General features: G+C 44.0%; 1 protein-coding gene across 1 annotated transcript in view; it reads right to left on the minus strand.

Moving 5' to 3' along the window:
* LASP1 (LIM and SH3 protein 1) overlaps positions 1–13,420 on the minus strand; it is a 60,532-nt gene that overhangs the window by 29,183 nt on the left and 17,929 nt on the right. The window contains exon 3 of the mRNA XM_051994644.1: positions 6,457–6,541. Coding sequence (XP_051850604.1) covers positions 6,457–6,541 — 85 coding nt within the window. The remainder of the gene's footprint in view (positions 1–6,456; positions 6,542–13,420) is intronic.

Consider the following 13,420-nt stretch of genomic DNA (forward strand, 5'->3'; position numbering starts at 1 on the left):
ATCCCAGTACCTGGGAAGGGACAATCACTAAAAACCAACATTTAGATAAAAACTTCATATGTTACCTTATGTGATCCTCACCAGCTTGTTAGACAGATGCTATTTTTATCCCCATTTTAGAAATAAGGACACCAATGAGCCTTAACCTAAGTGCATAAGTGACCCAAGTCACACAGCTAGAGCTTTTCTAAGGGCAGCTCTCTACTATACCACCCAGCTAAATAAAGCCCGAGCTTCCTCTGTCTGCAACTCTGCAATGCTCTCAGACCTGTCTAAAGGTCTTAAGGTATCAGGCAGAGATTCTCCTCCTCAAGGAAGAGAGAAAGACCACACCCACCTCAGACCTGTAATCTATACCCTCCCCCGCAGACCTGGTCTCCAAGGAGGAGGAGGAAGTGGACATATGAGTCCACCACAAGGAGCTAGGGATTGGGGTGTGGTTATTTGCCTGTCTAAAAAAGGAAAATTCTCACTCCAACATCCCCTAGCCTTTCCGTATTTCAGGGTCTAAGAGCAAAATGGAAGGGGGTACAACACTGTAAAGTCAGGGGTCCTCAAACTACAGCCGCGGGCCAGACATGGCAGGTGAGGACGTTTATCCCCCTTACCCAGGGCTATGAAGTTTCTTTATTTAAAGGCCCACAAAACAATAGTCCGGCCCTCCTAAAGTCTGAAGGACAGTGAAATTGCTCGCTATTTTAAAAGTTTGAGGACCCTTGCTGTAAAGAATAGTCAGGAAAATAATGAACACAATGAGTTCAAGATTAAAATGGAAAAGAGCTACAAAACGACCAAAAATAAATGTTGTGAAATTATAAAGAACATGCATGGCTTCCAAGAAGAGAAATGAAGAGATACCCTCACAACATTCTTTTGCAAGGTTGAAGGAATGTGGATATGCAACATTATACATATTTAGGGTTGCTTCTTTTTAATGTAATGGTTAGTTTTGCTGATTTTTTTCTTTTAAAATATTTTTTGTTGGATGGTTCTCTGGGAGCAAGAAAAGGGATACTAGGAGATATCTGGATGGTACAAAAAGCCAAAAGATATCAAGTTTTATTTTAAAAGGGAAGGAAAAGAGGGAAAGAGGAAGGAAGGGAGGAAGGAAGGGAGAGATGAAGGGAGGGAGGGAGACTGTAATTCAATATATGTTCACTTTTTCTTCTAATTTTTTTCTTTTGTGGTTTTTCATTTTTGTTCTGATTTTTCTCTTCTGATTCATAAAGAAATGTGTATTTAAAAAAATTAATAGGGGCAGCTAAAGTGGCACAGTGGATAGAGCCCTAGCCCTGAAGTCAGGAGGACCTAAGTTCAAATCTGGTCTCAGACACTTAACACTTCCTAGCTCTGAGACCCAACCTCATCTGCCTTAGCAAAAAAAAAAAAAAAATTAATAAATTAATAATGTACATGTTTGACCAGAAAAAAAATTAAAATATTAAATAAAGGAAAAGGAAGGAAAGGGAAAGGGACAGGAGAAGGGGAAAGCAGAAGGTGAAGGGGGGTAGAAAGGGAAAAAGAAAGGGAAAGGGGAAGGGAGAAAATAAGATAGATAAGGAATGAGATGGGATTAAGAGAACAGGAACTTAGATCCCATTCTTTAGTCCATCCCTGCTTGATCTGTGTAGGTGTGATTACCCCTCCTTTGCCAAGGTTCAGGGTGGAGTCCCTAAGATGGTCATTTCTGGATGGACACCCAGGCAGAGGAGTAATCCAATCCTGTGGTTGCCAGCCCCAGTGGGGGTAGCCTGAGGTGTCCCAGACACCAAAGGTACTACTTTGAGGGAACCAGTTTAGACACAGGAAAAACAAACCAACCAAAATAGATTGGTTGATTTCCAAAATAGAACAGGTTGGGTTTCCAAAGTGATGGAGACATAGAGTTGAGAAACAGAGACAGATCCAGAAAAAGGAAGCACTTGCCTGAACTGCTTCTTCTTCCTCTTAGCAGCAGAGGACGATGGGAGAAGGCTGAGGACCTCCTTTATTTTGCTCTAGCCTTAGCAGACCTGTCTCCAGTCCTCAGGCACCTCAGGAAGCACATGCTATGTAGTCTACCTCCCCAGCATCATCCTCCCCAGCCCGAGTGAGGCAGCACGAGCTGGGGACAGCCAGACCCATTTCTCTCTTTTTAACTGGTCACCAAATATAGTTGTTGCTAGAGAGATGGCCCAACTTAAGAACAGAGACTTGACAAAGAGCTTGAGAGACTAGCTTCCAGAATAAAACAGCAGCAGTCAGAGAAGCTAGGTTCAAATATTCCCTGTGATGTGTGCCCATGAATTTATTTAACTTTCCTAGGGGAGGGGGGAGGAAAAGAAAGGAAGTAGGAAAAGAGGAAGGGAAGGAGAAAAAGGGAAAAGGAAGGAAGAGACAGAGAGAAGGAGGAAGAAAGCAAGAAGGGAGGGAGGGAGGAAGGAAGGGAGGGAGGGAGGAAGGAAGAGAGGAGAGAAAGGAGAGAGGGAGGTACGAAGGGAGGGAAGAAGGGAAGGAAAAAAGAAGGAAGGAGGGAAGGGAGGGAGACAGAGAGGGAAGGAGACTGACATTCCATGACTATCAGACTACTTACCACACCTCTCAAGGGAAAATATGAAATTATCTAGTTTCTTTATAAGATCTGGTTTTATCCACACCCTTCACCAAGTGCAAACATTCTCTAATTACTGGCTATCACCTGTACCTGGTTCCCCCAGTGTCCAGTATGAACCTTTTCCCTCATCCCTAAACCATACACACTTTCCCTCTCTCACACTTTCTGTCTGTCTGTCTCTCTTTCTCTATCTGACCCTGTCTCTTTCTCAGGTATTTGATGCTGTGGGGAGAAAAGAGCTACAGCTGCCTCCTTTGTGACTCAGACAAAAGAAAGGGGAATTAAGATCTCTATCATGAAGAGGTCTAGAATTTCTCTCCCCTTGAAAGGGTGTGTATAAATGTGTGTGTACCATGTATGTATGTCTGGGTGTGTGTGTTCTGCTTTCCTGACTGGGTCTGTCTGGGAGGGTCTCGTTAGTATCTCAGTCTGGAGACCTTTCCCAGAGTGCCCACCTCCCCACCCTAAGACCCTGACAAGAGAATCTACAGTTGTAAATCAGACCCATAAAAGTTTCCTATTTGTCTCAAGGGTGAGAATGTGTTAGGAGCTGGAGGAGAAGGGGGACTTAAGGCTGGGATTTTGGCCAAAATTCACATATCCCTTCAGCTGTTTGGGGGATTTGGCTGAAGGGGCAGATGTTACAGGACAGCTCTGGGAAGACCCAGCGTCCCGCCTCTCCAAGCTGACATTTGGTGAAATCTTATCCCAGTCATTGAGGCCAGCTGGTCTCCAATTTTACCCCAAAATGGGGGGTCTGGCAGGAATCCTTACCAAAGTGGGCACTGCTGGGCCCCCATCCCCACCCAGGAAGCCTGCCAAAGACTCCTTGTTTGGCCTGAGCCTCCCTGCTGATATGCCCCCCAGCAGCAGCCTGGCGCCACCCCTCTTGTACCAACGTGCCTGGCAAGCTCACCCACTGCCAAATAATTGCAGCTTCTCCCCTACAGCAGAGGCGGGGGTCCCTGAAGAGACAGATGTGAACTGCGGCCATGTGTAAAAATGAACTTCCTTTCTTCCCTCCTCCAGAATTCAGAAATACACACAATGTTCTAATGTGGGAGACTAAGAAAGGGTCAACACCAGGTATAAAAACAAACTAATTCTTCTATAGGGAACTTCTCACTTAGGAAAACTGAACCTCAAAGAAGGAAGCATTTTCTCTAAGGTCATGCTAAAGCAAAAAAATTGAACTCCCCTCATGCTATATATGAGCTCTTTGCTTTCCAGAAAATTTTGAAAAGACCATTACTCAAAATACCCAGGGGTTGCCTCTATAAAACGAAGGGAACTATGTCTTGTCTAAGGTCTCCCTAGCTCTGGAGCTATGATCCTCTTGCTTTCCTCACCTATATGCTCAGCAAAAGTCTATTTGTTTTATTATCAGCCTGGGAAAGAGAATGAGGAAGGAAAATTTTCTGGGGGGAGGAGGCGAACCCCTATCATGCATTCCAAAGTCAGGTATAGATAGATATATATATATATATATTACTAACGTTTATTGTTGTGCATTTCTTTCACCCCATTCATGGATGCCAGTAGCCCAGAGGTAATTGGAGGTAGCCCAAGAGAAATCACAAATGATTAGCTAGTTATGTCTCCCTTCCTTTTCTTGGTCAAGTTCTCTGGATGAGGTCAGGGAATTTGGGAGCCACCTCAAAAAAAGGCCCCACGGAGGAGGCACCCCTCAGGAAGTCCACCAGACTTCTCCCTGGCTAGGAACTAAGAAGAAGTTATCTGTTATACAGAAGAAGGAATAATAGACCGGAAACTCCAGACCAAGCTTGAGGTCATTCACTAAGCTGACATGTGCCATGGGACAAATTACTGAGGCCTTTTCCCCAGGTCTCAGTTTCTTCCAATATAAAAAAGAAAAATAAGGGGAATGAACTAAAGCAAGGGAGGTCCTGTTCCAGCTCTGACATTCCATGACTGCCAGACCATTTGCTACTCTCTGAAGAGAAAACATGAGTTATGTCTGGCTTTCTCCAATTTAGGCCTGGCTTTTTACTCTTGCTGCCCTAAGTCTGTGTAATGGATAGCTACCGACCACCACCTGGGCCAGCTTCTGGCAAATTTTTCCCCTATCCTGAACTTAGTACAGTCCCAATGTGAATGATTCAAGGAAAGAGGGCAGCTGTGGTAGGTAGCTGGGAATTCACTCTGAAGAACAAAACTTCTGAAGGAAAGAGGGAAGGAAAGAAGGGCGAGGAAGGGAGGGTAGAAGGGAAGAAATGAGGGAGGAAGGAAGGGAGGAAGGGAGGAAGGAAGGAAGGAAGGGAGGGAGGGAGGGAATGAAAGAGGGAGGGAAGGAGGGAGTAAGCATTTATTAAGTATCTACTAAAGGGCTAAACATGTGACAAATATCTCAATAAAAGCTCCAGTCTCCCTTACAATAGACAAAGGTTAAAGTGCCTGGGTCACACAACTAGTTAAGCATCTGAATCTGCATTTGAACTCAGGTTTCTCAAACCTAAACCCCGGCCACACAACCCAATGGCCTCCTAAGGTCATTTGGCCAAGCGTGGGGGGTGCTGGTTTAAGTTGAAGGCCAGTCTCCTCACTTCACAGCCCGGTCTCTCGCATCCCGCCTGAAGAACTCTCTCATGGTCAGACCACCGTTGGAGCCTGACTACTTCCTCCGCAAGCGCTACACTTCCCCCCACCCCCACCTCTCCAGCAACGGAAGAAGCAGAAGAGCCCCGCTGCCAAAGCCCGCAGCACCAGCCACAGATCAGACTTTTATTCAAGAAAATAGCCTGATGAACAAGACTCGATGTCACCGGTTCTGCTGCTCCCCTAAGGCCAAGGGGCCTTTCCGATTTATTTACAGCTGGAACTTTTCATATGGGTTTCCTCGCCCCATCCTACCCTTTGAGAGCAGGAAGCTTTCTTACATTTCAGTTTTTATCCCCAGTGCTCAGCGTCATGCTTAGTGCATAGCACCAAACTGAATTAAATGGTTTTCCTCCATTCATGCCTTCCTATAGTTATTATTCTATCAGCAAAAACCACATTTCTCGAGCTTTTCTGAAGCTCTTCCTATATATACCTCTAGTTAGTAGAGTTTGAGTTTTATTAAGCCCATCTTACAGATAATGAAACTGAGGTTCAAAAAAGCGAAAAGACTTAGATACAATCATGTAGCCAGTGAGTATCAGAACTGAGATTTAAAACACAGACCTTCACACTAAGATAAAGGCTCAAAGATGAGGCTAGATGAAAAATGCTACACAAATATTCATTTAAAGGCCAGAAACACACTTAATAATGGGGGCCTTAGACCTAACCCAGACCAGGTTCCTCCCAACTGAGCCCATGACCACTCCCAGGAAATACAAAGGAACTGTGTCAGGGGATAGTGGGGAGGAAGGGGAGAGAATGGAGGCACTTCAGATTTACGTGACTTCAGGCAAGTCACAACCTCCCTCAGCTCCAGCTTCCTCAACTAAAACACAGAGATGAAAATACAGTATGTGGGCAAATAACAGGGATGACAATTACTCTATGTAGTTACCTTCATTGCCTAAAGCTTCGATTGCCTCGTCTGTGAAATGGGGATGCACACTTACCCAATCTCCCTTACAAGGTATTATGAGAAAAACGCTTGTGAATCTTTTTTAAGAGCCCCACAGAAACATGAGTCACTATCTGGGTTTCAAGAACATGGAGAGCTCTCAAAGGTCACCCCATCTCCTGCATGGTACGAGTTTGTAGATGGAAGGCAGCGGTGGGGGAGGGGTGGAGAAAAGGGGTAGCTGCCCCAAAGCCTGTTGTGTAACTGGGAGGGGAAGGAACCCTTGCCAAAGGCCAAGGTTACACCACCAAGCAGCACCCGGGTCCCAGCCCTGGCTCCTCCTTACCTGGCTCTGGAGCTCACTCTGCTGCTTAAGACGCAGGTTCTCAGGGGTGTCAGCTACCATCGTGAATGACTGCTTGGGGTAGTGTCTGGAAAACAGAAGGGAAAGTGGCGATCATTTTCAGAGGCAGAGGAAATGGGGGCTTCCTTACCCCCCTACCTCCACTGTTTTCTCCCGGCATACTCTTCTGACACTATCACCAGCCCGGTATAATCTCAATTTGTTATTGTTGTTCAATCGTATCGACTCTCCATGACTCCATCTGGGGTTCTCTTGACAAAGACCATAAAGTGGTTTGCCATTTTCTTCTCCAGCTCTTTTCTTAGATGAGGAAACTGAGGCAAACAGGATTAAATGACTCACTTAGAGTCCCCCAACTAGGCAGATGAGTCTTCCAGACTCCATCCACTAGCTGCCCATCAACTGGATTAGTGCAATAGTCTGGAGTCTCTCTGCCTCAAGCCTTTCTCCATCCTACTCAGCTATCTAACCCAGTGGTCCTCAAACTTTAGTTCTCACTATCTTTATCCTATTAAAAATGATTGAGGATCTGTCCAAAGAGTTTTTGTTTATGTGCTTTATAGTTATAGATATTGATCACATTAAAAATAAAAACTAATTATGAATTTGTAGACTCTCTGAAAGGATTTCAGAGATTCCCAGGATGCTCTGGACCAGACTTTGAGAACCACTGATCTAACTGATCTTCCTACAACACAGTCCCGGAGCATGAAACCCCTCTATATTCAATCACCTCCTGTTATCTCCAGGATCAAACCTAAATTCCTATTTAAAGCCTTCCATAACCTGGCCTGGCCCCTGCTAGTTCCAGATTTCCTTCTTGAATGCTACTTCTGTAAATGCTCCTTTCACTGCCCATTCCTTTCCCAATTTCCCCTCCAATACTAGAGTCTTTTCCCCTTTCAAAAAGCTCCAGTTGGTCCTGTGTATAGCTTGTTTGTACCTGGTTGGGTACTTAGCAGTGCCTGGCACATAGTGTTTAATAAATGTTTGGCAACTTGTCTTCATTCCCAAGATCAACCAACAAGCATTATTAAACTAGGGGCAGCTAAATGTCATGGTGGGGAGAAAGCTGAGTCTAGATTCAGGAAGTTCAAATTCAAGTTCAAATCTGGCCTCAGACACTGGGAAAGTCATTTAAGCCGTTTGCCTCACTTGCCTCATCTGTAAAATGAGGTCATCTACTTCCCAAGACTGTTTCGATGAGATAATAATGATAAAGCTATTCACCCAGTACCTGGCACAGAATAGGCCACATATAAATGTTAACGACATATTGGAGGGAAGAGAGAATTCTCTCTTTTTTTTCCCCAAAACTATATGCCAGGTACCATGATTGCTGATGGGGATGAAAAGGAAACTATGCCTATTTATACTCTATAAAGCAAGAGTTCTGAACTTTTGTGTGGTGAACAACTTTGATAAAGTTATCTTTTCTGAGAATCAGTTTTCTAAATTCATAATTGAAGGAAATGCTAAATTTCAATTACATATTAGTGGAAATAAAGATTTTTTTCCCCATCTAAGTTTACACACACCCCTGAAATTTACTTACATAAGACCTCATTGATCCTACGTTAAATACCCCAGCAACAGGAAACTATATAACATGCACTTATCTAAGCATAGAATAAACACACAAAAAAAATACAAGGTAGTCTGGGGGAGAAAAGGAGGAGATCAGAAGAGGCTTCTGCAAGAGATAGTAGGTTGGAGGTCAGTCAGGAAAGAAGTAAATGATTCTCGGAGATGGTGATGAGAAAGCACATTATGTAACAACAATAACACTAGATAGATAGCACTTTAAGGTTCACAAAGAGCTGGAACTCATTTGCTTCCAGGCACAGGATGGCCTGTGCTGAGACACAGGGAGGAGAGATGAAAATAGTATGTTCAGAGAGTAACAACATCAATGGGACTGGACCACAGAACTTAGAAAGAGTTGTATACAACAAAGCTGATAAAGTGGAGGGGAGAGCGGTCTGGGCTCTAAAAGCCAAACAGAGGCATTTATAGAGGAGAGAATTTACCGAGGGGGAAGGGATAAACTGTAGTTAAGGAAAATCATTTCGATTAAATGTAATTAGGCAGCCATTGTAATAGTCCAGGTGAGAGGAGCTGAATGCTGGATGTATGGCTACATAAGTATGGGGAAGAATTCAGGCGAGCAAGATGTTATAGAGCCAGAAATTCAGCAAATGCTTAGAGATTCAGGGTGGGAAAAGAATGAGGCACCAAGAATATCTATGTATGCGGCCACAAAGAGCAGGACTCAACTGAAAAATGACTGAACAATAACTAATATTCCAGCCAGCCCTTACTCACCAAGGTCTCCGTCATGCTCACTTGTTGATCCATCAGCCAGAAAAGCTGGCCTTCTCTCATTCCTGAATCTCTTTTGGATTACCTCAATGCCCACTATGAGCCCCAAATGGGACTGGAAAACTCTTAACTGCCTTCAGAACTACAAGTCAACTATGTATTCCTGAGCCAGAAATTCTTTGGGGTTGTGGAGAAAGGGAGACACAGAGACAAATATATGTGTGTACATGAATATATGTACTTGGGTGTATAGGTGTGTATGTGGATACACGTATTATGTATCTGTATAAGAAGAATTGTGGGAGGACTAATGTTGATGCTTTCTAGGCAAACTTGGGCACCAAACGTCTCCAAATCTGATTTTTTCATCTTTTAAATATGAATGATAAAACTGATATCACTGACCTCATAGGCAATTGTGAGGAAAGTAACAGGTAAACCACAATGTGATCCATGTAAATGTGATCTGTCACCAATATCATTCCCCAAACAGAAATAGTTAACTGTGCCAAAGACAGCCCGACTCTCCATGCTGACCCCAGATGTAGTCCTCTATTGCTGAAACCAAGAAATGACCAAACTCTTCGTTCTCCAGTGATTGCCATTCACCCCACGCACACACACCTAGGACAGCCAGTTCCTAAAGGGACTGAGCCTAAAGACTGGCAAGAAAGTCTTAAGAGAGTTGGTAAGTTAACATGAGACTCAATCTGTGCATCAGACAGCATGGGCCCTGACAACATAGCAGCTTTCTCTGATGCTGCTGGGGGGCTTTAAAAAAGGGCATTCCCTCTTTGCATCCACTGGACCATGAAAGGTAAACTTTCTTCTTAGGAAGAATTTCCTTGCATTAAGAGCCTGGAACATGATAAACTGCAATGTCTTTCTTTTCTTGGGATGGGATTATTATAGGGTCAAAATGGGGCATACTTAAATATATAAAAGAGCCTCATTTGGCTCTTTTGGCTGGATAGGGTCAGATTGAGAAGCAGAAGAAGAGACCCCTTGAGGACTGATTCATCTCACCTTGAAGCCTTTGTGTCCAAGACATTTGTGTGTATTCAGAGAGAGAGAGAGAGAGAGAAGGAGGATTGGTAGCTATGGAGAGAAAACCTGGACTGCGTGTTAAATGGTGGGGGTAGTAGTGTATGTGCATGTTTGTTTGTGTGTGTGAGTGTGTGTTTAAGGTTGCTAGGCTGGAAGTAGGATAGGGGGAGGTAAGCAATGTTCAGCGTGGCTGACACCCATAGCTGAGAGAACGAGGAGCTTTAAGCATTTCCTGTGATCCTGCCTATACATGGTTAAAACTGAGTAGAAGCTTTAAAATAAGAAAAATATATCTTTACATACATGTAGTACACATTCACACACCTCTCCTACACTAACACATACCCCATTCTCTTTCCACTGGCATTCTGCTCTATTTCACTGGGGTTCTGGGGAGACACTAGCTCCTCCGCTTCACTCACTACCATCATCCCCAAAGATTCCCTGTGAGCTATTCTCCTAGAACAACCTCTCCCTGATAGACTCTGGCTTTAGTGACAGCTGGAAAACCCAATCCACCCTGACAACTGGAGGAAGTGGGGGGTAGAGAAGGGGAGAACCAGCTTGCATTCCAAGAGAGGTTAATCTAGGAGTGGGAATTTTAATCCCACATCAGATTAACTTGGTTCAACAGGAGAGAAAGCCAAAGACACCAATCTAGCTCACTCACCATCAACACTGCTGTCTTCATCCTGCACCCCACCCTTTTAAGGGATCAGAGACAGGGAGGTGGAAGAAGAGACACTCAGGACTGTTTCGAGGCACCACCTGCTTCCCCCCAACACCACCAGAACCACCATGGTGAGACATAGAGGGCTCTCCCATCTTTTCCCCTCCCCCCTCCCAGTTCTCTGCTCCTTAGGTTCCCATGGCAACCTCATCCCCAGCTCCAGGCAGAATTGAGCACCAGCAAGCATGCACAGGCAGCAAAGGGAAAGGAGAGTTTTCGGGTGGGGGAGGCCATTCAGGAGACAACAGAAGGGAAAAGGAAAGCAGGCAGAGACAGGAAAGACATGAAGCTACAAAGCTGGAGTTCAGGGAGAGGGAGAACCCTAGAATGGAAGATGACACAACCTAATTCCATGTCAGCATCTGGCCCAAGCCCATATGATTCCTTCCAGATACCTATTGCCTTGGTATAAAGGCTCATACTACCTTGGAGTAGAAAGCATGGGCTAGCTGGGAGAATATGTCATGGGGCAAGGAAGGAGTAGAGTTACAAATAGGGTCATGTATCCTTTTAGGAGGTGAAAGGTGAGGAGTAATGAGCCTATTAATCTGGACAGGTATAATATCCACTACCACCTTAAGATTTTACAATTCCCACCCTCATTTTGCTTCTATTCAGAAGTAGGAGCTAGGAAATCCTTAGTTTCCTACTCCCGCCTAAAGTTGCCCTTTCTCCCACACCCATCTCTCGCGTCCTTCACCGCGAGAAGCTTTCCTTCTGGTCACCATTTGGGAACAGTAAAGAAGGACAAAAGCACCCAGATCTCCTAACTTTCAATTTTAGGCTTGCTTGGGTGATAAGTAGAGGCAGAGATACCAAAAAAGATACTCAGAAATAGGAGCCCTAAGTCAGAGTCTGAGGGACCTTCTCTGGGCTCAGTTTTCTCATCTACAAAGACTGAGATGGATGGTTTCCAAAGTCCCTTCTAGTTCCTATAAACTTTTTTCTGTTCTCATCTAAAAACCCCTGTAGAGGGGAGTTTTGACTCTCTTCTCCTAAACCTAAATCAGTTTCCAAGTATTCAGTACTTTATCATGAACTGTATCTCCAATCATACAATCACCATCAACCTCTGGTTATCCCTGGGAAAGGAGACAGACCTAGGAGGAGAGGGGAAAGCTGAGCTCTTAAGGAGGAAAACTGGCTGAAGGTCCAATGGGAGGAAAAATCCAGCATTTACAAGGCTAAGACCAAGACAAAGTTATTCCCTGCCTGTCTGAATGAGACGAAGACACAGACAGGCAACTGGGGCCCTGTGGTGTGACAGCTGTTGCTATTAGCAACGCTAACATCCAAGGCATGGATTAAGGTGACATCGGCAAGGGCAACATTGGCATGCCAGCATTTATCAAGTGCCCCCACCTTCCCACTCCTACAATTTTGTCTTACCACCATCTACCATCTTTGCCATCTAGGTCAGAAGGGGGGAAGGAGGGGACATCCAAGAACACTGGCCTCTGCACCCATCTCCCAGAAATGGGGGAGGGATCAACAGCACAGGCTTCCCCTAACCCAATCCACTATCACCAACCCACTGGCACAGCTCCAATTGCCTTGTAAAAAGGGAATAGTACCAGCCAATCAGTCTGGAGGAAGACCTCCTTTCTCCTCATTTTACAATCTGCCTATAGTAACAAGGGTGCTAACCTGGAAAGCTCTACTGAAAGGACCCCGAAGGAAAAAAACAGTCCACTCTCTCGCCCATAGATGGGAGATGGTGCAGGGAAGAGTAGATGGGAAAATTATTCTCTCTCCATTGGAGCCTGGAGCTCTCAAGGTCGTGGACTATGGGAACAGCCTCCTAAAGAGGATAGCAGTCTCATTTTTCTTGCTTTCCAAAAACTAGCTTCTAAGATGGGAAAAGCAACAAGGCCAAGGGAAATCAGTGGAGATATAAGTGCAGCTCCCTCTTCCCCAATTCCCCACCCATTATGAACTTCCCACTAAGTCTACCCCCTTCAAAAACTGTAAGCTTGTTTATTTAGACCCCAAAAAAGTGGTACTGGTAACCACTTAGGATAACCAAAGGAAATAATCTGGATCTCTCAAATAACCCAAAGCCTCAACATCCTGACTCCAGAAGAAGTTGCTCATTCCTAGAAACACTCCCTGAGAAAACAGGAACTCTGTTCCTGGAAGCAGTTCCTCACTTTCTGCCCCACTGGGGTGGGAGGTAGAAGAGGCGTAATAAAGCAGCAGCAAGAATAATGAGTAATGGCAAGTCCTTTCCAAACCTCAGGAATGAGGAGACACAAGAAGGTGAACCAGCTATGGCAATGAAGGCAAAAAGAAGTCTAGTTAGAGTTGGCTGGAAGAAAAATGGTTCTGATACATTTTGTTTTAATCTTTTCAGTGTCACAAATTCTAGCTTTGGTAGTCTGGTGAAACCTATGAACTTCCTTTTCAGAATGTTTTTAAATACATAAAATAAGATGAGAAACATAGAATTACAAAAGAAAACAATTATCATAATATTATTTAAAAAATTCAAATGCCAGGTGAGGAACTAGTCTATAGTTATCCTTTCCACATCCAGACTTTCCCCATTACAGTTTTGATATATATATATATATATATATATATATATATTTTTGATATATATCATGGGTCAACATAAGAAATTAAATAGAAATTTTGGCAGAATTTTGAAGAAGCCACAAGGCCAGTAGATGACACAGAAGGTTTAGAAATTCAGAAATGCATAAAATATGTATCGTAATATATAATGTAAACATATGTAATCTTTAATACCATAAATATAAACAATGTCATCTTCTCTGGGATAAAGCAAGGATCAAAAAACTATGCATAGATTTTCCATGTCTTGGGAGTGCTAAATCCCAAACC

The sequence above is a fragment of the Antechinus flavipes genome, chromosome 4 (genome assembly GCF_016432865.1).
Source record: "Antechinus flavipes isolate AdamAnt ecotype Samford, QLD, Australia chromosome 4, AdamAnt_v2, whole genome shotgun sequence".
NCBI classification, from domain to species: Eukaryota; Metazoa; Chordata; class Mammalia; order Dasyuromorphia; family Dasyuridae; genus Antechinus; species Antechinus flavipes.